At 41.0% G+C, this 27,374-nt stretch overlaps 2 protein-coding genes across 2 annotated transcripts in view; one reads left to right on the top strand and one right to left on the bottom strand.

Moving 5' to 3' along the window:
- Positions 1-7,935, top strand: part of MYH7B (myosin heavy chain 7B) — a 64,106-nt gene extending 56,171 nt beyond the window's left edge. The window contains exons 37-42 of the mRNA XM_063144924.1: positions 1,635-1,760; positions 3,530-3,700; positions 4,694-4,798; positions 5,654-5,749; positions 6,145-6,282; positions 7,815-7,935. Of these exons, the coding sequence (XP_063000994.1) occupies positions 1,635-1,760; positions 3,530-3,700; positions 4,694-4,798; positions 5,654-5,749; positions 6,145-6,282; positions 7,815-7,826 (648 nt within the window). The 3' untranslated portion in view covers positions 7,827-7,935. The remainder of the gene's footprint in view (positions 1-1,634; positions 1,761-3,529; positions 3,701-4,693; positions 4,799-5,653; positions 5,750-6,144; positions 6,283-7,814) is intronic.
- Positions 7,936-10,748: 2,813 nt separating this feature from the next.
- TRPC4AP (transient receptor potential cation channel subfamily C member 4 associated protein) overlaps positions 10,749-27,374 on the bottom strand; it is a 37,589-nt gene continuing 20,963 nt past the window's right edge. Inside the window, exons 8-19 of the mRNA XM_063140593.1 lie at positions 26,840-27,028; positions 24,867-25,009; positions 22,854-22,985; positions 20,666-20,724; positions 18,783-18,884; positions 17,810-17,893; positions 17,066-17,156; positions 14,343-14,483; positions 14,143-14,251; positions 13,441-13,553; positions 13,057-13,263; positions 10,749-11,659 (exon numbers count right to left, since the gene is read on the bottom strand). Of these exons, the coding sequence (XP_062996663.1) occupies positions 11,522-11,659; positions 13,057-13,263; positions 13,441-13,553; positions 14,143-14,251; positions 14,343-14,483; positions 17,066-17,156; positions 17,810-17,893; positions 18,783-18,884; positions 20,666-20,724; positions 22,854-22,985; positions 24,867-25,009; positions 26,840-27,028 (1,508 nt within the window). The 3' untranslated portion in view covers positions 10,749-11,521. The remainder of the gene's footprint in view (positions 11,660-13,056; positions 13,264-13,440; positions 13,554-14,142; positions 14,252-14,342; positions 14,484-17,065; positions 17,157-17,809; positions 17,894-18,782; positions 18,885-20,665; positions 20,725-22,853; positions 22,986-24,866; positions 25,010-26,839; positions 27,029-27,374) is intronic.

Below are 27,374 nucleotides of genomic sequence, written 5' to 3' on the forward strand. Positions count from 1 at the left end.
CCAACACAACATGATACTAATCAACCATGATATGGATTAGGATCAGCATTTAGTTAACTATTAGTCCACGCTGAGTTGGCTCACTCATCCCCTGCATTCTATCCCCCCTTAGTCCTCCCACTAGTATCCCATCAGCCATTGCTGCCAAAAATCTATCCTACCTCCTGGACTAGAGCAGCAGCCACTGCTTTGACTGCTCTTGCCTTGCAACTCTGTGGCTGACAAAATAACTAACGGTGCCCTCCACACGATAACCCATGGTGCATTAAATAACCAACCATCGACTATTAAATCCACCATCAGTTATTGTGTTGTCTGAACCCAGTCTCTATAACATCTTGTTTACATAGAAAGGTGATGTTGCCTCCAGCATTAAATAAGATTGGGTTTGATTGGTGTTTTTTTAAAAACCATACGAAGAGTGGTTTAAAAAAAATGATTAAAAAAAATCTTGTAGAAAGTGATTCTCCACACACACACCTGCTTATAATTCATGCTATTATGATTCATGCTATTTAAGTGACGTTTAATTCTAAATGCTATTGATGTTTATTATTGTAAGAACCTGAGAGGGAAGTTATTCCAGGATAATTGATCTGGAATTTAATATAAATTTTAAAGCATATGATATGGTTCTGTTGCTATCCTCAATGCCCTGTGGTTTCACCCAATCACAGTATAGTTTTTAACCCAACCTGGATCTAGGTTGAAAGAAGAGAAGCAGCAATGAAGTATAAATAGCAGGCAAGTGGTGTTTTACCATTCAGACTAGCCAGGCTTGGCTTTTTGTTGCACCAAAAATGTGTGAGTGACTCTACAGATTGTACAACAGAGCACCTGGTTGGTTTGTGCATGTTGTTTCAGCACCTTCCCTTAGAGCACCACACCCATATGACCCTCCTTGATATATCAACCAACTAAGAAGGACCACAGTGACTCTGTAGAAGGGCATCTCTTTGCATGCAGAAGGTGCCAGGCTCAGTTCCTAGTATCTCCAGTTAAAAAGCTCAAGTGGTGCATGATGGGGAAATCTCTCTGCCTGAGGCAATGGACAGCTTGCTTCCCAGGCAGAGTAAATTAGGGTGACCATATGGAAAGAAGGACAGGGCTCCTGTATCTTTAACAATTGAATAGAAAAGGGAATTTCAGCGGATGTCATTTGTATGCATGCAGCACCTGGTGAAATTCCCTCTTCAGCATAACAGTGAAAGCTGCAGGAGCCCTGCCTAGTCTTACCAGATACAAAAGAGGGCAGGGCTCCTGCAGCTTTCACTGTTGTGCTGAAGAGGGAATTTCGCCAGGTGCTGCATGCATAACAATGACACCTGCTGAAATTCCCTTTTCTACACAACTGTTAAAGATACAGGAGCCCTGTCCTCCTTTCCATATGGTCACTCTAGTACAAATAGTCTTGTCAAAGTGGAGGCTGGTGGCTCCATTTTTGGTGGGGCTGTGAACCTATTCTGGGTTTTAGTCAGAACCAGGCAGAGCTCTGGCTGGTTCTGACTAAAACCAAAAATGGATTCACAGCCCCACTGAAACTGGAGCCAGCAGCCTCCACTCGTCTGACATGGTATAAATCCGCTTCCTATGTCCAGGTGGCTTAATTTTCCATGGTCCTTTTCTTCTCCCAGAACACAGGCCTGATTAACCAGAAGAAGAAGATGGAGGCAGACATCTCCCAGCTGAGCACTGAGGTAGAGGAGGCGGTGCAGGAGTGTCGGAACGCAGAAGAGAAGGCGAAGAAAGCCATTACTGATGTAAGGGGGCACTGAAGAGCATAGGGGTGCGGGTGGGAATCCTGCAAGGGGAGCAGTGTGTGTATGTTGCCAGGGCTACACTCACTTCTCATTTAGGTATTTATTGGAGCTGCTGTCTGGCCCCTACTCCTGTGCGCTCCCAAATTCTCCTCTGTGAATAGCAAATATTTGCTATTTAACACTCTTGACACATAGCAGTCAATAATTGACAGTAACTGAAAAACAGGCCAGCAGTGTCTGACTCTCTATGCAGCAATCCATAGTTCATAGAAGCCTTTCCAAACCTGGAACCTGTCCAGATGTGTTGGAACACAACAGCCACAATCCTCGGGCAGCACAGCCAATTGCTGCTTTATGGTGGTCTAACAGCTGAAATCCAGGGGCAGCTCCTAATTGACAGTGTCTGATAGAGAGCTTTCAGCAGCATTTAGTATATTGTGCATGAAGCAGGAAACCGGCTCCTTTAATAGGCAAACATCAGTCAAATGTCAAATACTGCTGGCAAATTTTGATTCTGGAAGTCAGATGCTGACTTTTGGGTTCCGCTTTCGACTTGTGAAATTTGAAAAAAATAAATCCATTTGCGGGGGTGGGGTTGTTGTCTGGGGGGTCTTGAAACATGATACCAAGCCAGACCTAGCAGCTCCACTGTCATATATTCACCAGATCACCCCACTTCTCTTATTGTAATGATTGGACAGGGATAGTATTGCCTTCTTGCTACACAAAATGAGAAGCCTGGCGCATTGGTTCTGCAATGGACAGAAAAGGTTTTCCTTTTTCAGCACCAACTTGGTGCATACAGTTGGGAATTAGTGGGTGGGTTGGATGCTATAAGAAGGAAAGCACCTGAGAACTAGGAAGGCAACAGGATTCTACAGGCAAAGAATCGAGCTACAGCTCATCAGGAACTGGTGGACTCCCCTGTTGCAGCAGAGGAAATGAAGCAGGGGCTCCCAGTTGAGGGTCAGTGATGTCTGGCACAGTTGTGTGTGGAGTCAACTTGTATGTGGAGAACCTGATGAGACACAGAAAGCCAAATAGATTGGGGAGGAAGAACTCGATTTAAGGGTGGCGGCGGCATTGCAATATTCCACCTGGAGAGTGAGAAATGTCTAAGAGAGAAATCTTCTGTCCCTGGGCGAGTGTCCCAGAGATCATAGGGTTGCTCAGGAAAACCTTTCTGAGTTTGGAGACAGTGCTCCGACCTCAGAAGGGGGAGTTGAAGATCCAACACCTCTGACCCCTTCCCCTCTGGAGCGGAAAGAAACATGCCAACTTCCCTCTGAATTCAGAAGGACGACCTCAGAGGAGGAGGAAAGGGTTTTTTCCAGTGAACAGGGAGGTGAGGAGTCCGGAGAGGGCAGGATACAAGATATCTTGATCCTCTTCCAGCCACCTTCCTTCCCAGTCCAAAGCACCCTGGCTTAGATGGGCTGAAAAGCCTGTCTAGCGAAAATCACCAAAGGCGGAGGACGGGGAGGCAAAGACTGCCTCCTCTGCTCCTCCTGCCCTGTCGGAATATCGGAAGCCTCTGAATTTGGAGGCTTCTGAGCAGCAAGGGCGTAATCAGTAGGACTGCGCCCTAAATTAGGTTCTGTGGCTGATTGGTAGGATGGTTAGTTGACTCTGAAGCACAGCTCTGCAGCAGTTACACTTGTGGCTGGGTAAGCCTAAAGCACATTAGATGGGGATGAGACTGTAGTGGTGCACAACTCTCTGCAGGACCTAATGATGTTACACAAACCCTTTGGCCTTTGTCTCACCAGGCAGCCATGATGGCAGAGGAACTGAAGAAGGAGCAAGACACAAGTGCCCACCTCGAGCGGATGAAGAAAAATATGGAACAGACCATCAAGGATCTGCAGATGCGGTTGGATGAGGCTGAGCAGATTGCCCTGAAAGGAGGCAAGAAGCAGATCCAGAAACTGGAAGCCAGAGTGAGTACTATGGAAATGCCACCTTTTCTTGCAGCATCCATCCTTCTCCAGTGGGCCACGCGGCCTCTATGCCCATCAAGGCTAGAACAGGGAGGTTTGAGCATATAACACCGATTCTGGCCCGCTTGCATTGGCTGCCTATACGTTTCTGAGCCCAATTCAAGGTGCTGGTTTCCCTACATGGCTTGGGACCGCAATACCTGATGGAATATCTCTCCCAATATGAACCTACCCGTACACTGCGCTCAACATCTAAGGTCCTCCTCCGAGTGCCTACTCCAAGGGAAACTCAGCCTAGAATTTGTCATTCCAGGAATTTAAGTATCCTGGCGCTCACAGTTGTAAAAAATAAATAAATCAGCTTACAAATACGTGGACTAATGGCTTGTTTTATCTTTGTTTTACTCATCCATCTCTCATTGCCTTTACTTTCTGTCTATTGCTCAGGTTCAGACACAGTCCAGCATAAAGTTTCAAATTCTTGGCAGGAAAATACTGTACAGAAAATTAAATGCCCAAATGCTTACCTTACATAGTTTGTTCTGGTCACAGGATATGGGTTTCCTCGACACAGAATGCAACAGAGTTCTCATCGATAGCCCTGAAATGTGCTAAATTGTTCTTTTAGTGAGAGCTGGCCCTACTGAAAGGAAGATCACCAAGGATAGGACTAGGTAATGGTACATGTCAGCCTTTTCACTACTCTTCAATGAAAGTGAAATTACTCTGCCCGAATTTCAGGGTAGACAAAACTTCCAACTGCAAGGCTCCAGTAGTCAGCTAGATTATGGGAAGCTAGATTCTGTTTTATTCTTTTTATTCTGTTTTATTCTATTTTATCTGTTCACTGCTCCAAAATTTTGAATGGGGAGCACTACATAAATATTGTAAATAAATAAAATGAGAGCATAGTCCTTCATGATGTGGCTCTAAGTCTCTGAGATCCCCTCTCTATGGAAGGGGAAATTAATTTATCTACACTGCTCTTTTCAGGTGCGAGAACTGGAGGGCGAGCTGGATGTAGAACAGAAGAAGAATGCGGAGACTCAGAAAGGTATTCGCAAATATGAACGCAGGATGAAAGAATTGACTTACCAGGTACAAGTCTTATCATCTTCACACCACTTCCCCTAACCCGTAAAACCGCAGGGCTGAGCATAAAGCGGGGTTTGGGATTTCACAAACAAGCTGGCTCCCTGAAATACACCCTCTACCATTTTGACAACAATTCAGAAGGGCTGCAAAATGTGTCAAAAATGTTCTTCCATTCAGAGTGAGGAGAGGAAGCACTGCCCTCGCTCATGTTTGGCTTTGTGTTGTCATCACGTAGCCAAATCTGACCAGCGACATGATAACCTGCCGTCATTCATCACACTGATTGCATAATCCCTGATTGGTGGGATCATATGGCAAGTGAGAGCAGCCCTCTTTTCCATAATAATTGTGCCAAAGCAGCTGCCAAAGCAGCGAACAAGAGCAAAATGGTCAGAAAGGCAATGTTTATTCATGGGGAGTTCTTCAGAGAACTCCCTTTTTCACTCAAAATAATTGCCCACAAAAATCAGTTCAGCCCTAATTAACAGCAACCTCCACATAATCTTCTCCTGCACTTTGTTGATCGAGGGGAAAGCATTGAGCAGGAGATACATTTGATCAGCTTATTCCATAATAAGCATATGTATACCTAGATGAGGGGAGAAGTGATGAAGAGAATAGAAATAAAGAAAAGGTACTTGAAATAGGTGAAACAAAAATGTGGGGTTTCACAGGGCACTCTGCTGCTGTTTCGTTAGATAAAATACGGGGTGCTCCTAGACTGATGGGAGGAGCAGGTTTATGCTGTGGAACATGAAGCTGTCAGAAAAGAGAAAGTCAAAACTTCAGTGTATTGTGTGGGAGGAGTAACACACTGGCAACAGCTGAGCCAGCTCATGTCTGGCCATTGCTTTTCAGACTGAAGAGGACAGGAAGAACCTGGTGCGGATGCAGGAACTGATTGACAAGCTGCAGAGCAAAGTGAAGAGCTACAAGCGCCAGTTTGAGGAGGCAGTAAGTGTGATGCTGCAAGGGCGTCCCAGCTCATAAAAGCAACAGAAACTAGCCCACTTTATTGACAGCCCCTGAACTGTCAATGTCCTGTTTGCCTCTACATTTTAGCACCCTGCTGCTGCTGCATTAATTCAAACCAAAAAGTGTACTTCAGATATCTCAACATGTGCAAGGCGACTTGTATTTGGGCAAGCCAATCTCCCCTACTCCTGAGTAACCCTATCCCAGGGGGCTTGGAGGGGAGTGTGTGTGCAATGACCATTTCACTGTCACCCAGCCACAACTCTTTTCTTGAGCTTAGGGGGCCATGTTGGCCACCTGTTTCTCCAATCATAGCACAAAGGGTGCGTTCAACTCTGCTTCTATCTACATCCCATTCCATCTTGCATCTTTAGGAGCAGCAAGCCAACTCCAATCTGGTAAAATACCGAAAGGTGCAACACGAGCTGGACGATGCCGAGGAGCGGGCAGATATTGCAGAGACGCAAGTGAACAAGCTGCGGTCTCGCACTAGGGAGGTTGTGACTCTGAAGGTAAGGGCTGAGGTGCTACAAGGCAGGGTTGGGGACCCCGCCCCACCAGAGCTGTTTTCCCTCAGGGGTAACCTGCCAGGGGCTACATTCTGGCAGTGGGCAGGCCACCCCACTCCCCCTCTCTCTCTGCCAAACACTTCCTATAAAGGTTTGAGCCATAGAGCTTCATCCCATGTACCTGCTTCCCTCGGATTATCCCCGTAGCGCTAAGCTTTCACGGTTATTGTTTTTGCTATCGGGCTACAGCGATCCTTTGCATACCAGGAAGTGAGTTTAAGGGGGGAAATGTAAAAAAAATAATTAAAAATCAATGGATGACCCAATTCAATTCAAATTTGGTATGCTTAAAGCTCTCCCTAATATCTATTACTGTGCCAATTTTGGTGTCTTTATCTTTAAAGCTTACACAGATGTAAGCATTTCTTTAAAATCCTGCTCCTGCGCCCCAGCGGCGGCTCGGAAGATACGCTCAAAAAGTAGGGGCTAAATATGGCAAATCTTTTGCTTTTGAAGCACAATTAAAGCAGGATGCATGGGAGTATTTCACAATCAAAGCAGATTATACTGAGTCCTTTGCATGCAATTTGCACTGATTGCACAGTATAACACTGGTGTAATAAAGCTAATATTCATTATTCAGGCAGTCCAAAACTGCTGTGAGGAGCTGAAGCACACTAGCCTTCCCCATCCCATCACTCTACCTGTGAAGGGTGACTCTAGGAAGAGGGGCGACTTCTCTACCCATAGGGGCATTCCATGTAATTCAGAAGGCTGGTTATTGTGCGTTCTCAATTGCGTGGAGAGCCTCTTCAGAATGTTGCTCTCCGTGAATGGAAATGCATGAAGTGGGGTGGCGTGTTCGATTGCTGACCTTCTTCATGCATTCACTGTATACAGATACAGAGAGGAGAGCTTCCACTCCCTGTGGGAGCGCGGCACACGATCTGGAACTCAGAAAAATCTGCCCACTGAATAGGATATTTACTCATTGGATTTGGAACGCCTGAACACAGATTTTGCTGGAGGGCGTCAATGTATAACTCACATGATGGGTAGGAGAGAGGGACTGATGAAACATGGTAGGAGTGCCAAAGGGGAAAAGAGGACGGTTGAAGTCTGGGACACTACGAATATGAGAGAAAAGGCCCATATCAAAAAAAAGGAAAAAGAGGATCACAGAGCTGAGGAGGGACAGCTGTAGGCTGTGTGAGAATAGAAGGAAAATTATCTTTGTGCCAAATGCTAGGGAGAGGGCAGGACTGAGTCAGCTAAAGGTAGTGGCCTCTCGTCACTGCGTATACACAGTATCAACCTTCTTCGCAAGAACAATTTGGCCAAGGTGCACCTACCTAGCCTGGGAAGTGGCAGTGTGTCCAGGAAGCTCTTGAGAGCAATGACTGTATCACTGGCTTACAGATTAATTGGAGAGAAAAAAACACCTTTCAGGCACACTGAGGAGGGAGTTGGGACTCTGGGAAGCTGCTGCGTGCAGCAATCCATTTTGAAACAACTTTTTGTTTTTGTTTTTATAGCATGAAGAATAAGAAGCTGCGGTGCAACATCTCTTCTATCATGTCTGTCTTTGTATAGCTGTAAATGGCTGCAACAGCCATTTCTGTCTTGGTAGTAAATAAAAGCTTAATATTCATGACAGTAGGGCTCCGCTCTATTTGTAAGGTATTGGGGGAGACTGGAACATTTGTCTTACTATGAACATGTATTATTTACTTTTACCATCACCTTTCCACATAGAATCCTCAAGTTCCTTAATCTAAACAGACAATGAGCAATAGATAGGGGGCTTCTATCTATGATGGGTAGAGTTGCTCACAAGCGGAGGAAACATACACCAACTAAAAACCAAGTGTAAAAACTTCAAGAAAGAAATCTGCATAGATAAAACTGTCAAAGAAAAAGATAGGAGAGGTCACCCCAAGGTCCTAAAGTAGAAACAACCCAAAGACACACACACAGAGGAAATGGAGGCCCTCAACCAGGGTAGGTCTTGATGTCCTGCTATGCCTGAGGAGGAAACTTGACTATAAGGCCAATGTTGAGTTCCCTTCTTAAATGAGGACAGTTAGTGATACGTTTTTATTCAACAGTAGTAATACAACTGACCTAGGTGGGCCTGAACTGCACAATTATCCTCCTAGGTTATAGGGCAGACCATTATCAATAATGGGGATGGATTAGGAGGCAGCTAATTGGAATAGCTACCTCTTCTCAAGCATACTAGTCAGTTATTTTCAGATTGCAGGTTTCCATATGCAAGGTCCTTGCTTCCTACATATCCAATTACACTACAACACAGCAGATACTAAATTTAAGAAGAGTTGTTTGGCACCCACTGTGAAAATTTTCCACCCAGGGATTAATATTGCAGATAAACAAGGTCCTGACAAGACCAACTGCTTGTATTTAATATACTGCTTATACTTAAGCTCAACTTGAGCTCGCCATATGAAGTACAAGAGCTCAGCTGCTATGAAGATTAGTGCAAAAAAAAAAAAGGCATTAACTACTCCAGGCATATTTTTTTAAAATAAAATTCTTTTAATAGGTTCCATTTAATACATTTATGTGCTGTTAGTAAATCAGCATTAATCTGGGCAGCATGAACATTAATTCGAGATACTTAAAATTTCCAGGAACATTTGCTGGCCTGGCAGGGGCCGCACTTTTGCCACACATCCATTCCATTCCTTTAGTGATTACAAATCCAAACTAAAGCCAGCACACAGCCATTAGAGTGGCCGCTTCATTTTCCCTCCAGCCACATTTAAGTGTCACTCATCAGTACCACTCCTTGAAGCAGTTTGCATTTAAGCCTATCATTGCAGTCTCCAAACATTTGCAGAGAAGGTTCCACAGGAGAAGATACAGTAGGAGAACTCTGGCATACAAGCTTCCTGTAAGAACTAGAAGGCAAACGGTGCAGCCTGAGTCAAAACCCCAACCCATCTCCTTAGAATTGCCTATACCAGTAAAGCAGAAACAAATATAGGCAAAACTATCAAGCTGCCACCAGGAGTAGCCAAGGAATTTTCACGAGTGGGATCAAATTCATAAAGGATAAAAAGCAGCCTGACCATTCAATAGCAGGGGAAGATGGAGTGATGAACATTAGTTTTTAGCGTGTGTTCTTCGCTGATTTGTGGCAGTGCTGTTTGGATGTAATGATTAATACTACTCAAATGGCATCCAGATTCATTTGAGCCTTTTAATTCATAGCATTTATTTTGAAATGTACAGCTACTAGAGGTACAGAATTGGCACGTAAATGTAACCTAGAACCCGAGGTCGAGGAGGGTAACCCAAGAGGCAGTTGCCTGTATTGAATGTTGTCCCATCATTTTGACACTTGACTGAGATCTGTTAAAGGCATGTGGATGTATAAAGCCAGTACAGTGGAAATAAAATGTCTAGGGAAGAAAATTTAAACATATCCTTGGAAAATTCTTTCAAGCATGTGGTTGTTTTCACCTATTCAATAGGTACATGATTTGTTTCCAGGTTTCCATTTAAATTTTTGACAAGTCACAAAGGACAAGACAGATGGCATTAGTCTTCATAAAATGCTGTTTTGTTTCACCAGTAGATGGACAATTGCAGAATAGTAATATATATTTTAATTCTGGTTTTTTTTAATATATTCTTCAAGCAAATACTTCAATAAGTATCTGTGCCCAAGGCAGCTACAATAGAGCGGTTCTTTCCATTATTTTTACCTGGAAGTAAGGTGCAGTGAAGAGTGCAGGGCAAAGGTGATGAGGAATAGCAGGTCAACTGCCTCTCATTGACAGTTATTGTAAGTTTCTTGTGGCTTACAGATTTCTTTTGTAACTAAGGTCTGATTCTGACACTTATTTCCCTTTAGAGAAAAAGCTTTATGTAAGAATAAACAAACCACATGAACTCAAGGATGTATTCATGAGGGATGTATTCAGCTGTAGGTAAAATGTTTCAGAATTGTTGAATTTACTCATTAAGAGACAATCAGAATAGTTCAAAACTGAGGGAAAGAACTGCTAATGCTTCATAAGCCCCCCTAAAGTGCTATAGCACAGTATTGCAATGAAATGTTCATTCCAGAATGGTTCTGGCTTCAAACATCAGCTATATTCAAAGTGACTTGTTTAAATGCTGGCAGTTACAACAGTAAACCCAGGATTTGCTGAGTAACTTGTCTCATACCGAATACAACATGCAGCATCTAATACAGGTGTCAATTGGAGAAGAGTGGACACTTCCAGTAACTATTTCACTTCAGAAACAAAAATACATATATCTCAGAATAAAAGGTGTTAATTTTGTCATTTTACCTTGTGGCACTAAGTTCCTAGACTGTACATTAGTAGGACTCCTGTTCAAGAGTGGATTTTATGTTCAGCCAAAGCAGGACTGTGGAAGAAAATTTTCAACTTGTACTGGTTATTTATTGACAAAATAGTCAGGCTGCAACATTTAGGAAAAGAATTAAGTAAATTTTAATTTATTAGTGCCTAGCCAAAGCTAGGCTGTCAGACTAATCCCATCATCACAATGTATGCCTGTTCTAGACAACACTGTAAAATCAGCTGGAGAAAAAAGATTTTCACAGAATGGAGACACACATTTCTGGATGCAATACCACAACAAAACAAAAGAGGAGATTTGGACATAGTCTTGTAGAAACAAATTCCAAAGTAGTTTGCAGAGAGGTTAAGACAGCCATTATCTCCATGAATGTCAAAACAAAACTCACACACAATAACTCAATCCCAATGCAAATGAAAAAAGCAGTTTTTTTGTTTGTTTTTAAAAACCTTTTAACGAGGCTTAAGTGTGGCTGGTGTGCATTTGGTGTGCCCATAAAAATGGCTTGTTTGAATGGCCCAAGAAATTACCTGCACTTTTAACATCTAATCCTGGTAACCAGGGGAAAAGCCACAGCTACCCACTGCACACCTGAAGGATCCCATCTATCAAGCTCAAAGGGTTCTAGCCACCATGAGCAGGAAAAGGCTGGCAGTTTCTTACAGAACACAAAAGTCCCTGATTATGTTGCCCAGGAAGTTTGTGAAGTCTTGCTCTTCAAAATAGAGCTGGGGGGGGGGGGGGGGCGGCGGCGACGAAAAACTTTTAACACGGTGACATTCCGTAGCTCCAAGCTTGTGCACATTGCATATCCCTGAAAATCCGTTGTCTGCAAGATTCCCTCTGAAGCACAGTCCACTGGAAGCCGGGGCCTAAAGAATTACTCCTCAGTGAAATCTCTGTCAACGTCCATGTACGCCTCGTCAATGTAGCTAACTATGGCACAAGGTGATGTCCGGTCTGGACTAAGCAGTATAGATACAGTCTCTTTCCAGTAGGAAAAACTAATACATGAACTCTGTAAAGGGAAAAAAAGGAAAGTTTAGACTACAGCAAAACAGCAAGTGCCACTGGAAATGTAGCTCACTGGCACTTCAATAGGCCACCAACAGCTCTGAATCTAGCTCATCCCTAGCCTTTATTAAACACAGAGAGACCTAGATGTCACACTGAATTCAGGTCAGAGCACCTGCATGTACAGCTTAATTCATTCTGCTTTAGGGAGTACCACACAGTTACAGGCTAGGGCTGAAAATGGTTGACATGTTTTTGACACTATGGGTGGTAAGGAAGAGGGTACCAAGGTTTAATGTTGAACTCTGTCTGAAGAGTTCTGTGCAACTTGAAATGTTTGCTATGATACCTTATGTTCACAAGTGGTCCAAATAAGGCATTTGTCTCACACACAGCAGTAGTTTTCATGTCAGAACATGATGCTTAATATAACTGAACTCAGCCTTTGGGGCAATACTGTTTTTAAGACACAAACATAGCCACTTCTTGCTGCATAGTGGCTTATACCACTTTAAGTGAAACACTGGGCTGTATACACCCAGCATAAAATCAAAATTCTAAAACCAAAACCTGATTCTGCTACTTATTCTGATGAGAACAAAACCCAAGACACTTGCTGGGTTGACTAGTCCACCATCCAATTTCCACAAAGGCCAACCAGAGGTCTCCAGGAACCCCACAATGATAAAGCTTTTCACAACAGGAAATTACAAAACCACTCAGAGACACACAGAATGCTTATGCATTTTCATGGATTTGATAATCTTGTAAGCTGCCTTTTGAGGGTGTTCCCTAAAAAGTTGATTTAAAAATCTCATTAAAATGTGGGAAAATGTTATGCCACAACTGATCACCACATAGCATAAGGCACCTTCCATGCTAATCATGGAGCATCTGGGGATCAGTTGCAATATGTAAAAGGTATAGGCCCATTAACACAGTCCTGCGCTGGTATTTCCAATCAAGCAGCACTTTCCTATAGCCAACACATTAAGCACATTTAAATCCACCTATACTAAATATGGGGTTTCATGTTGACAATGCAACAGTTCAGCCTGAGAGTACCTCACACTAGTAAAAATTCTCAGGGAATTATTTGTTCATTTGGATATAGCCCTAGAATGTTTCTGTAGCAGTGCCATGTTTGTTCTGCTCACACAGAATGTAGGAATGCTACAAAAACAAAGTGTGTGTTTTATTTTGTTGGGAGCCCAATTTACATCTCCTATATTATTTCTAAAACACACCCTGGCAAGCTAGTGTTGCTGTTTTTACTATATTGGCCACGTTTAACAGCTTACTGTGCTCATCTGTGTTATTCCATTAAAAACATTTTCTCCACCAGGCCAAAGTCAAGGAATATAAAGAGGATATGCCAAAGTAATCGAATTTCAGACATACATTTTCTAAGCAGGTGCTGTCCTTGTCCTTATTGAGGTAATGCTGTTGCCAGAAACGCAGAAGACTGTGAAAATTATTCAGGATGAAGCCAGGGTATTTCTTTGTGTATTCCATCTCTTGAAGTGTATGCAGATAGAAAGGAAGCTTGTCTTTCCTTCGGGCCAGCATTAAGATAACTAGACTTGTGTTCAGACAACTTACATTTTCCTAAAGTTAAAGAAAAGATAAATCTAGTAAATCAAAGTTACAGATCATTATATTAGGCATTCTCAGGGCATGTTTATGGAACTCGAGAGTCCAAGGGGTATGAGCTTAAAAGGGAAAAACCACGTTATCAAAATCTATTTATCTTTTGTCCATGGGTTCTCAGTGCCAGTTCTTTACCTGTGTGAGTGTCTGTACATGAATAATATTAATGAGCCGGAAAAGAAAGGACATCCTCATGGACATCTGTGACATGTACGATAATAGACGGCATTCAGACAAGACTTCAGCAACTGTAGGAAACAAACCATTTATTAGGTTTAGAGTTGAGCCAAGAAAATCAGACTGTCATCTTTAAAAGGAGTAAAGACACTGATAATATTGCTCCCATCCACAACACACAGTTATTAGATTGAATGGATAGATGAATTACTTATTAACTGAGAAAAGCTACCACATGAAGCTTTTCATTTTGTGAAAGAAAACCTCCCAGGCAGCAACAGATGCAATACCAACAATCAGTGTTTATCCATACGAGCAGATGGGAAGAGCTTTTGTTGCTTGCTATGGCCAATCCACACAATCTTTCAGCACATGGTGGCTGCTAAAAATCCTTTTGAAATTGCTAGATATGTTGGCTTCCAGTTGGCAGCACGTATGTGACTGCTAACCAGGATTTCAATGTTCTTGTTGTTTTTAAAAAAACCAATCCTGCATGCAGTGTCAAGCTCTGGACTTAGACAAGAAACCACTGTGTCCAGTAATTCTAGGTGGATTTCCAGCAGCCACCATGTGTCTGATAGTTATGCAAATAGTCTTAAGAATATACTTGCCCATACTTTTTAAACTCTTCCCTGTCTTCAAAAGAGATCACTACGTTACCTTTAATATCCGACTGGCTCTCAAATCGATCCAGAGACAAAGTAATACAACGAACTAGCATGTTCGAATCAACCAGTGAACTGTTGATCTGGTTCAAAAATATCTGAAACTGAAGTGGTAGAGTCATTAGACTCTGTCCAGGTTACACTGTAACACAAAGCTGAGGTTTCACATTTGGGATTCTGGGATTTTAGTTTTACCTTTTCATCTGTATTGATGTATTTATTGAACCTCTTGAAAGCATCTATATTGAATTTCATTAGTTCTCCCAGAAGGTCAAAGTAACTCTGAAGCACATCTCGCGACTTGCATTCGCTGTCAACAATGCAGTAGAGAATATGCTGGCAAGGAAAAAAGTATTACCATAAACTCAAGGCAATGTCTCATGGACATAAATAAATTAGTAAATAACTTGTAACAGGAGTGTGCTTTGCTTTTCCTGGATACCAGAAAGGCATTCGGCAGAGTCGAATGGAGCTTTTTGATGTTAGTATTAAAGTACTTTAACACCGGAGGTCTGCTTAAAGAATGGGTACAATTATTGGGTGAGTTTGCACATCACAGTGAATGTGCAAACTTGCGCACTGTGCCAGATAATACAAGATTTGCTGCTGTGACGTGAATATGCTAAAGCTATTGCTAAATGGATATCTTTCAGACTTTTTTTGTTCTAAAGAGAGGAAGTAGGCAGGGCTGCAAGCCTTCCCACTGCTGTTTGCTCGATCAATAGAGCAATTAGGGAAAATCTTAATATTTGTGGAGTACAGTTTGGTTCCTTTATTTGCAGATCACATTGTGCTTACTTAATCACAACCACCGAGATCTTGTAAAGTGCTTAAGCAATTATCACCAATATATGGATACAATATATGGGTACAAGTTGAATTAGAGTAAGTCAGAGTGGATAGCTTTTAGTGTTCCACATACAGCTAAAGAGGAGCTTGCTCAGCTGGGCAGCTCTTCCTTGGACATTGAAACCTGTCAAATATCTGGCGAAATGATTAACTGGAGAATTAAAAACAACAGCTATTCAACCATGATATACTATCTAAAGAAGTGGGGAAAGATATGAAGGTTTGGACAATATTATCAATTTCATTGGTGGGAAGGACCTCAATTAAAATGAATAACTTTCCAAAGTATTTTCTGTTAATTAATATTCCACTCCAAGCTTCAACGTCTATTTTGAACAAACAGCCCAAAAAAAATAAAAATGTTTCTATAATTCATCTGATCTAGAAAGCCACCAAAGATGGCAGCTAAAATTTTATATAAGACAGGAAAATGATAAGAAGAGAGGATATGGATGTTCCTAATCATGTATCGTATTATCAAGCTGTCAAATTAGTTTTGCTGAATTACTGGTGTCCTTCTGATAAATTGTTGGAAGCGGAAGAAAAATATCTTAGATATTTTTAAAGTTTAATTTAGTATCATGGAAAACACTACAGTATATATGATTATTTCCCAGTTCATTACTCTTTAGTTATGTGATACAAAATGAAAACAATTTTTTCTGGCTTGTCACCATGTAGTTTTACAATGAACAATTAACATATATTTCTAGTATGGCCAGTGATGTATAATTGTTAAGACTAAATAATTAGGACAGACAAGAAAACCTGGTAAATTGTCAATATATTTCAACTGGTGGTGGGGCTATGGAGAGGTATAAAGCCCTCTAAGTTTCTAATATTTTCATGCACGACATAACCCAATGACTTTCTGTGGAAACTATAATTGAATATGGGAGGAAATTAATGACTGGAATTAATAATTCCAAAAGTCATTATTATGTTTTGTTATTAGATCTAAGAGTGATTTTCTGGTAGTTTTATTAAAACTAGATAAAATATTTGGGACAAGAAATTTCAATAAAATGGAGTGAGAATGGATACGGAAGAATATATTGAATAGACTGGTATCTACTGATTTGAAAGAAAACTTTTTAAAAATTCACTAATAGTATTTGACTAGATCTAAATTAAGTTGCATTTATACTCCACAACCACTACTTGTGGTTGTGGTGTTGGCATTCATGTAAATGTTTTGCATTTACTTTTGTCCAGTTATACAAACCTTTTTGGTCACACCACAACATCTTAGCATAGTATTATTGTGTTAACATAAAGACCTGGGTAATAATATTGACCTGGAAGTTCTAAACCTGCTCATGGCAGCTAAAATGTATAGAGCAGCAAACTGGAAGAAAGCTGTTTATTGAAAAAATGACTTTATTTGCAATGTTCTGGAACAGTAAATATCCTGTCTTTTTGTGTATTCATGTCCTTGAGTTGGTTATTTTGGAGAGTAATTAGTTTTGTATAATAAAAAACTAAGCCCAAGATAATCCCATGTTTTGAGATCAACCTTCACATGCGGCTTTACAGGCCAGCAATAAAATGGCTTTGACTTACTATGTTTCTTACAAGAAGGTATTATCACAGAGAACTAAATCTGACCATTTTCAGAGATGTGAAAGCACAGAAAAGTGAAAAACTTTAAGTGAAAGTGAAAAGCTGTAAATGTCAGTGGTTTCCTTGTTATCACAATAGAGTACAAGAGTAGGCTTCACACAAGCTCCCCAGAGAGGTCCGCCTGGCGCCTACACTGTACTGCTTTCGTCGCCAGCTGAAGACCTTTTTATTCAATCAGTATTTTAACACTTAATTTTAACTTAAATTTAAATTTTACTGTTTTAACTCTGTATTTTAATCTTATATCAACTTTGCTGTGTGGTTTTATCCTGGTTGTGCTTTTTATACTGTATTTCGTAATTGTGTTTTAACCTGTTGGGTGTCTTACTGTGGTTTTAATTTTTGTGAACCGCCCAGAGAGCTTCGGCTATTGGGCGGTATAAAAATGTAATAAATAAATAAATAAATAAATAAACCATTAGTGCTAAATCAAACATTTAGATTACCTCTAGGAGCCCTCTCTTTAGCAGGAACATCTGATCTGCATAGGAAGTAGCGCCTCGTAAGAAACTTTCCACTGCCCTAGCTTGCCAAAACCTGGAGAGCAAAAGAAAATGAAAACCTTTGTTAAGGAACATCTGGTTAGCCTTGAATTAAGGAAACAAAATAAAACTTCTATCCGTACTTAAGTCAGACCTGATAAGAGAAAGGTTTCATCTTTAAAAATGAAAAACGGTTTTCAAAGAACCTAACAAAAAAATATTTCTTCAACTTTGGGTCAGTATCCAGAAAACCTATGTGAATATGTGGAGTAGTATTACGCATGCAACTGGTGCTTTGTATACTCTTTCGCTGCAGCAGTTTCACTGGGTAAGAGATAATTCGTTATTCCATTTAAGTGACTTGTCTTTTTGATAGTGAGAATTGCTGCAGGAATAACAAACAAAACTCCGGCTGTATATGTGGATCTTCTTCACAAGCACATAACACTATTTTAGATACAAGACTTTGACAATTAAGATATCTTTGTAGACTAAGCAACTGCAAGGCCATGAGCAGGACAGAAACAACGCTGAGTAAAGGATTCCTGCTTCTGAGTACAATTCACCTCTATTTTCTCCACTTTGGAGACAAAGATAAATAAATCAACGTTCTCTAATAGAAGGTAATAAAATGTTTTCTACAGGCCCTAAAGATCAAGTTCTCCAACAATAGAACACTGAAGTTCATGAAGTAAGAACAGAACTCACCTGAATGATGATTCTGCTGGCTCTTTCTTCATTACTTGAAGCAGTCTGGTTAACAAGCCTCTTTTCCCATCACAGACTAAAGTTCTACAATATGGGGAAAATTACAGTGAGTAAACCAACCGGTTTCAGTGTGAAGCTATAAGTATAAATAGCAGTTTCCTTTGCAATCTTAATACATGGCCTTGTTTTATAGCAGTAATCAAGCCCACTGTGTCAACTCTTGCAGCCCAAATGTACATGGCTCTTGTAATTTGAGAGTGCTGCAATCCCTGCAAAATTGCAGTCTAACTCCCTCTGCTGTTAGATGTTTCCACAGAAAGGATAAACCATCAACTCTGTTCCCTCTGAGAAGGAAATAATGCTCCATGCCTCAAAGGAAGGAAAATAAAACATTTGGACAAGCTTCATTCATAAATAGTAGTATTCACTAGGAAACTGCAAAATCCCAATTTGGATGTAAGAAATTTTTAGACAGGGATGCAGGCATATTAAAATGAATTATAGTTACATTTGCAGGCTTTAAAAATATTAATAGTATTTCTTACATTCTCCTGTATCTCATTTCAGTTCTCACCATCTACTAAAACTGCGTATAATTTGCAACCCCCAAACTCAAAAGCCATCAGATTATTTACTTACACTCTTCATTGGCTACTAAGCATTTACAGGTTAGAACTTATCACCATAAGAAAGAAATTTTCAGCTCTACAATTTACAACTCTCCCTGTGAGTAGGGAGCAAGTTATAAAGCACTGCAGATTAAGGCTAGAGGGCATAAGTGGCAACCAAGCTGCCTGATATACATCTCTGACAGATGCAATTGGTTACATCGATGTGGGTATGTTAAACTCATAAAATCATTAACTTTATTAATAAGATATCATAGGGCTTCCAGAGACAGGTCTTATAAAATGGAACACATCCAATTTCAGAAACAAGTTACACACACAAACATGTATTCATTTCACTTTACCTGTCTGTGTTGACAACTGCCTCTACTTCAGGGATGTTGGCTTTGAGGGAGATCGCACTCAGTTCATTGAGTTCTTGGCTGTTTAAAAGCAGATACTTGTTCCTAATATAAAAATCAGAATAGACAGACTGAACACATCTATTAGCTTCTTTAACACATTTCTACACTCCATTTCCAAAAATACATCCAACCAATAGCTGCCAGTTCCACTGCACTCTGAAGGCTCTTTTGAGCTTTATAGAAAAAAACATACAGTAATCAAAACTGGCAGCTTTATTGAACTAAAACCTTACAACACATCAAAAGTTTGAGCCACTGAAAAAACAGGATATGGAATCCACAGCATCAACTACATAACAAAACAGTGAACAAGAGCTCCTAGAAAGGGGCATGATTGAATTTTAAGATTCAAGCTACTTTAACACAGAATTTTTTGAGGAAGAACGCCCTACAGAAAACTTTGGATTTGGGGCAATCTGTTGAGGCTTTCAGTTTAGGTGCACAAAATCTACTGATAGAAGTTTTTGTGTGTGTGAAGGCCGCAAGTTAACAGCCATATTCTTTGGTACCTTGCATGCTGGCATCCACTGCACAGCTTGCTCGCCCCCAGCAGCTGGAACCAAGTTCAATTACCTGAACAGAATGCAAAGCCATTTTAAGCTTGCTTTCTGTATTCATGAGACCTGTTATATGCTAGGCCAAGGAGAAAAACAATTCAGAGCTTCACCTTTGTTCCACAACAGTGTACAGAGATGGCATGGCAGACGTAGTGCTCTTTAAAAACCCAGCAGAGCTACTGGTACTCCAAACAGGTACTTGGAACTCAGCACTGAAGAGCAAAGACATTTCTGACACAATCATGGCTCACTTTGATGGGGCAGAAGGGGGTGGGGAGGGAGCAGGATAGGCAGTCATATATAAGAGTGAAACATCCTTGAAACTGTTCCCTAGTGGGGCACCTAAGCAGTTATCTTGCGTTTGAAGAGACTCCATATACATACATACATACATACACACACACACACATACACAGAGCTTACAAGTTTTTGAATAACCATATTTGAGCTATACTTATTAGCCAGATATTCCAAGCTAACAGTGAGAAAATACAGAAATAATAATAATAATAATAATAATAATAATAATAATAATTTCTTACCCTCCTCTCCCTTTGGATCGAGGCGGGGAACAACATTAGAACAGGAATCAATACATCTTAAAAAATCTTGATTTAACATTGATCTGGATAGGCCTGCCGGAAAAGGCTAGTCTTTAAAGCTGCCTTAAAATCACACAGAGAGTTAATTTTACGAATCTCCTCTGGCAGGCCATTCCACAATCTGGGGGCGACAGAAGAAAAGGTCCTCTGGGAAACTAATGTCAGCCTAGTTTTAGCTGACTGAAGTAAGTTCACCCCAGAGGACCTGAGTGTGTGGGGCGGACTGTATGGGAGAAGGCGATCTCGCAGGTAACCTGGATCCAAACCATTTAGGGCTTTAAATGTAATGACCAACACTTTGTACTTTGCCTGGAAACTAATTGGCAGCCAGTGCAGATGCCAGAGTTTACAAAACCCTGAAAAGACACAAAAGTATCTGGATTTTAGGATTAGTTTTCCTTTCCCACAAGAAGATCAAGGCAACATACATGGTTCTTATTTTCCTTTTATCTCAAGGCATGTGTTCCAAAAATGTGGAAGACAAATTCACAACCCGTTGCAGACTTACACTCTTTGGAAGTGTAATTAAGGGCAACTATTGTATATATTCTTGTGTGCATGTTATCTTTAAGAGAGTTCTGATTATATGAGTTAAAGTTTGATGCTAATTCAATCAGGTATACATGGACACACTGCATTTATGCCAAACATCTCCTATACTCACTCATGATGATCACTAAAACTCTGAAGTAGTCTCAAAAACTGTATCTTCAACGTAATATCCTGCAGGAGAAAAAGGTTGACAATTTATTTTACAGAATATCATTACTATGTGTCTGTCGGAAAAGTCAAGTCCCTACAGGCAGTCTTTTAAAAGTATTTATGGCATTAGGAGAGTGATGACATGGCTACCAGACTCAGGAAAAAGAAATCACATTTCACTGGTAACAGCTAAAGAGTCCAGCTGTTAGTATCACACACCTTAATAGACATTTCAAAAGAACATACCCTATACCTTGTATTCCCAATAGGGAGCCTGCAGGGCTTTTGCTGTCCCCATCAATAAATTCTGGGGATTCTAAAAGAAGAATAGGACCTGAATGGCTCCCATAAAGAAGTGCCACCAAAGGGCAGGGGAGAGGAATTAAAAGTGACCCTCTTGAACTTGTATGAGTTTTTATATGGGATCCTCCCCAAACCATGACAAATTAAAAGCTTATATTGGTGTAAAGTTAAAGAAAGAAAGAAAGAAAGAACAGATCTGATTCTTGTCAGTGCCACCGAGGCACAAAAAATAAGGATCTTTATGGATTCTCCTCTTGTTATTTTTTAAAACAAGGGATCTCCCAAAACTACCAGCAGAACATAGGCCACCAGGGTGTCCGTGCGAGCATGATTGTGCAAACGTGTTTTGTGTTTTGGTTGGTGATTTTATTGGTATCTGTAACAGTGTTCTGGCTGGTTTGGCAGCTGAGTCTCAGGAGCTGTTTGTCAAGAGGAAATGCCCCCCCCCCCCCCCAACACATACCACCAATATAACAAAATCAGGGAAGGGAAGAAAGCATAGCCTCTCTGATTGTTGGGACTTGTCAGTTTGGAGTAATAGCATGAAAGAGAGGAGGTGGTGGATTAGATCTAAGTCTTTGTCCCACACATAGAGTTGTACTACCCTCTAAATGACCCCAGGGTTACTGTTAGTGTAGCTAGGAACTGTATCAAGAGAAATAACCTTGCTACATGTTCTGTATGTTGATCCTTGCTTGCCATTTGTGAACCTTGCCTCTTTGATTCTCAGTAAGTAAACTCCATTTTGAATATTCAGTGAATCCTATGGTGTAATTTTAGAGATTCATTCCTTGCAGACTTCCCCCATGATGCCTTATCCTCAACCCGGTTTACTATTGCCAGATTTATAAAGATTAAGGGTTCTCCTAGCCCAGCCAGGAGGATATAGCAAACAAGGAACATAAGAACATAAGCAGTGCCATGCTGGATCAGACCAAGGGTCCATCTAGTCCAGCACGCTGTTCACACAGTGGCCAACAGCCATCAGCCAGGGATGAACAAGCAGGACCTGGTGCAACAGCACCCTCCTGCCCATGTTCCCCAGCAACTGGTGCACACAGGCTTATTGACTCGAATACTGGAGATAGCACACAACCGTCAGGGCTAGTAGCCATGGGTAGCCTTTGCCTCCAGGAATTTATCCAACCCCCTTTTAAAGCCATCCAGATTGGTGGCCATCACTACATCTTGTGGTAGTGAGCTCCATAATTCCAGCTGTAGAAATGATTCTATCTGAGCACACCATATGTAATTATTTATTAATATTGGAGAGCCTTCCAAGTCATAAGGAGATGGTATGTGTCACAGCATCCCATGTAAAAATAAGATGAGAGAAGATCTGTGTCTATTGTTTTTGTACTATAGTGCTGCTGTATGTGTTTACTGTGCAGTGTGGTGTAGTGGCTAAAGTGCTGGACTGGGAGCCAGGAGATCTGGGTTCTAGTCCCCACTTGGCCATGGAAACCCACTGGGTGACTTTGGGCCAGTCACAGACTCTCAGCTCAACCTACTTCACAGGGTTGTTGTTGTGAGGATAAAATGGAGAGAAGGATTATGTATGCCACCTTGCGTTCCTTGGAGGAAAAATGGCAGGATATAAATACAACAACAGTGTAAACGTAATTTGATGGCGTTGAAAAGTTCCTGTGTAAAAATGATGCAAATTCATGATGATCCTTTTTTTATCATTTCCTAGACCCGACTTATCTTCTTGCCATTTTATGACTGGTCATGAACTCACAATAGCCACTTTGTAGTAGCATCCATCACACATTCTCAAAATTCCAGTGTGCCCCCTAAAATTGGGGATCCCTACTCTATACCAACAATATAAATCCAATACTCACTGGACTGCAGTCACAGTTTTGATTATGCCCCTGCAAAACAAGGGCTGATGCTGAATGCTTCCGCCAAATCAATTTATCGAACAAATTGTTAAGGCCAGGAATCAATCTGAATTCTGCAATCATCTTGTGAACCTAGGCAAGAAGAATATTCAGTCAAGAAGAATATTCAGTCTATGTACTACCTCTGTAGCTTCAGTCACTGTAAAGTGAACCTGTACATTTATAGCTAATATTTTTAATGCAAATAAAGTAGCAGTATTAGATGCTTAGACACATTTGATATTGATCCATTTACAACGGCGGTATCAAGATCCACCCATAAGTAAATTCTTAAAGAGCTTCAAAAATCTTTGCCAAAGTATTCTTTCTCCTTTGCTTTTCCACAAAATTAGTCACCTTGAAAACAATAAAATATCACCATCAATAAAAATAAGATACAAAAATAATGAATTCCTTGAAATACATATTTGAGTTTGGGGCAATATCTATTAGCAATTTCGCAATTCAAAGCAATGAATGGAATGTAAAAACTTCATTTCCTTTAAGCTTGTGCACTGAAACTTTCCTTCATTTGTAAGAAAACGTTTTCTGTCAAATTTTTAATGCTTTTGGATAATGGCCTTTGCATAAAAAAGCATACAAACACCAACAGAAAAAGAGAAAAACAAGAAATACAGAAGTTAAATATAGTGCATATAACACATGGTATACAAAGTTTAAAAATATAAAAATATGTGATCCATAAATTATATGATATAAATCAGATATAGTCAAGTGCAATCATCTCATTTACAATTGATGACTATCTCTGCTATGTATTTTTTCTGATCTTTTTGGCAGCTTTGCAAACAGAGCTACACGCCAAGTTACGTATTTATCCATGTCCACTAGGAGGTAAAATATCATATCCAGTGGGCTCTGGCAAGAACAGTTTTTAATTAAGGGTGCCATATACTGTTCCCTTGGGTCATTGTATAGGAGACAGTGCAAAATATAATGGAGAAGGTCCTCTGGCTCAGGGTGACCACAAATAATAATATGCTAATTTTCCGGGAAGCCCCTATGCCTCCCGTCTCTATAGGCAGTGTCCTTCATATTTAGTCTCAATTCTGTGAAAGCTGTCCGGAGTTGTACAAAGGTCAAGTTGATAAAATAATCTGCACTTTCACAAGCCTCTTTGAGTTTAAAATATAATGGTGCACATGAGCATATATAAACAGAGTTTAAATCTTTTTTTTAGTAACCTCCTCCTTATAGTTCTCTTGATGTTTTTCTGTATATCTGACAGGAAGCCTTTTTCTAGCTACTTCTGTTCAATACTGTAGCAAATTTTAAATTTTAATGTAACACTTTCTAGTGTGGGACAGTATCCAACCGTGTCAATCCCACTAGCACAAATGATGCTGCGATAGAAGAAACTAGGTTCCGAACTATACACAAGAGGAGAATTCAACCAAAGTTACGTTTGCGAAAGTGTGGTTGCACAAGCATTTGCACAATGGAAAGATTCAATGGAGCTCCACTAGCAGCATTTCAGTTTGTGGAATGACACTGCTGAATACTCTCCACAGTTTGGTGATAAGATGGTTCTTCATGCCAATATAGGCAGGCACAAAATACGGCATAGCCTAAATTTAACTTGATGACATTTGTATTAGGGGATATGAACTGTCTATTTTATACACTCTTCCATTTGGAACATACTGGGCAGTCAAGGCATTTTCTAATTTAATGATTACACTAACCAGATTTCTAGCTAGCCAATATGCAAGGTACATGAATCAACAGGCATTGACTTTCAGAACATCCCTGCTTTATGTCAGAGAAGGAAACAATACACTATGTATGGTTTTTAAGGTTAGGACCTCAAAAAGGCATTGATTACTATTGGCCCTAAAATTTACATTCAAAAAGATTGTAGAATTTTACATTTGGACCCCACATTTGAATTTGGAAAGCGATTGCTCATTAAATACAATGCATATATTTGAACATTTAAAGAAAAATTCTCACCTGATTCCTTTGCCTGCCCATTAAAAGTACACACAGAACATACAAAACCTCCAACTTATACATGATCTCATGCATAATCTTCATGGACTGTGGGAGCTGATTCCTTGTTGAGGTGTTGGGAAATGCACTCTCATCTGAAGATTCTAAGAGAGAGATTTTTTTTCAGCCTGGAGGCCTTCACAAGGTTAAATAACAGTTATCAATGCACAAAAATGTAGAAGATAGAGAAAGGGTTGGTTTATTGAATACAATAGAAATGGATCACATCATCCAGAGGAGTTGCTGGTGTAAGAATCCCCATTGTACAACTCATAGGAACCGGTTTATGCTTTCATTCCAGCTAAGTAAAAAAAAAAAAAAAACCCTCATCAGGTGCAATTCTTCCACCTAGAAAAGGAAACCATACTGGTATACCTCACTGACTTGGTTCACATGCAACTAACAACTCACCATAAGTTGTTTGCCAGCTCACAAGAGCGAGCAGGCTGTCTCCCGCCTGCTTGCCTGCTCTTGCTTTGCTGAACAGTATAGGGATGCTCTATACTTGGGTTGTTGTCCAGTATTTGCGAACCAGGAACTCTGGGTTGTTGAGGGAGACACAACCCAGAATTTTATCCCAAGAACAAAACAGGGGTTAAAACTCTGGGCTGTATCTGCCTAAACAACCCAGAGTTCCTGGTTTGTACGTAATGGACAACAACCCAAGGAAGAGGCAAGGATGGCTCCCACAGCTTGACTTGCAATGTCAAACCTCGGGAGAAATCCATCTGCCGATATCGGAGTTGGGGGGTGCAAGGATCTGTCCTGCAGCTGTGATGAGCAGGAGAAATGCTTGTGCATCTCGTCCCCATTCGCCACACAAGAAGGGCAGGAGATGTGGAAGCTTTCCTCCTGCTTGACACAGCTGCAGGACAGATCCTTGTGCCAGCATGGCACCTCTCCTTACCTGCCAGGGCCATGGCAACAGGGAAGGGGGCAGCATTGCTAAAGCCACCCACTTCCCTGTTGCTATGGCCCTAACAGGGAGGATGCGTCAGCGCCAAGCCATATGATCTCCTGACAGCGATGATGTTGCTCGGCGCTGACACATCCTTCGCCATCAGCTGGATCTTGTGCCCTGACATGGGTGAAGACTGTTCCACAGCTTGTTTCTGCGGCAGCCACAGAGCATGTTTCTCCACATGCAGCTGCCACCAGAAGCAAGAAGTGTGGAATGGTCTTCTTGTGTCAGGGCACGGGATCCAGCTGCTGGCAAAGGATGCATCAGTGCTGAGTGACGTTCTGTCACCTGTCCCTGCGGGGCTGCATTGATTTCACCTCCTTTCGTGAGGTGTGATGCCTCTGCCACTGCTTCTTTCTCTGGCGCTGGCCACAGCAAAAGATGTGCCATCGCTGGAGAAAGCAGCAGCAGCAGCAGAGGCATCGCACCTCCTGTCAGGAGGTGGAATCAATGTACTGCTATTATTCCAGCAACAACTCAGCGCACCCCATGTGTTGCACCTCTCCTCCCGCTATGCCTCTCCCCATGGAATGGCAGTGCCCCAATAAGGTAAGCAGGAACCAGCACTGCTATTCAGTGGGGAGGGCAGAGGGATGACAATTACTCAATGTAGTGTAAATCCTCTACACCACAGAGCACTACTTCTGTGTCACCCAAGTGTGGCATGTAAATAGTCATCCATGAAGTAGACTATTCACACTCCGTGGACTAAAGTGTTGTCTGAATGCACCCAGAGAGAATTAAGGCAATATTAAGTTTCCAAACACCTATTATCCTAAAACATAGGTACTTAATGGCAAAACCTACTGAATTAATTTGTCTTCAAGCTCATAATATAATTTAGGAACATTTGATTTACAATTTCAAAATAATGGACTATATGCCATTTTTCAAGTCTGGGCACTCATCGCTCTATAGCTAATAAAGCTAACAGGTTATTAAACAGCTGTCCTAGCAGATTCAAAGTAAGTACCTGTGCTGCTTTGCTCTGTCTCTTCATCTGCCACACGCATTAGTGCATCAAGTACAAGTGCATTATCTAGCCAGGTGTACCACTCCTCCAACTCCTGGAGAAAACTGGAAGTTCCTGTTGTTTCTGATACTTTTCTGGTTGCCAGTTTGCACAATCTTTCAATGAAGCCTGGTATATTGAGAAGTGTAGCTATGACAGGAAGCAAACAGAACTGGTTTCAAATGCTAAATTGTAGAAAAATTGATGTTATGATTAGAAAATTAACTTAAATCATATGCTTTCATCTTAAATGACAGAGTACATATTAATTTTAATAGCTAGGAATTCTCTAATGGATCACTGAAAAGCAAGCCAAGAAATTAAGAATGGATTTCAGCTGCAAATTTTGCTGTTCGTTTCCAGAATGCAGATGACCTTCATCTCCCCACCTCCATCCCTGACCCATAATGTTCTCTGTCTCTTGATATGCATAGCCTTCAAATCTGAATAATGCACACAGCCCCTGCCCAGCCTCCCCACCCTGAGTGTCCTTGCT

Source organism: Elgaria multicarinata, chromosome 1 (assembly GCF_023053635.1).
Source record: "Elgaria multicarinata webbii isolate HBS135686 ecotype San Diego chromosome 1, rElgMul1.1.pri, whole genome shotgun sequence".
In the NCBI taxonomy this organism is placed as follows: Eukaryota; Metazoa; Chordata; class Lepidosauria; order Squamata; family Anguidae; genus Elgaria; species Elgaria multicarinata.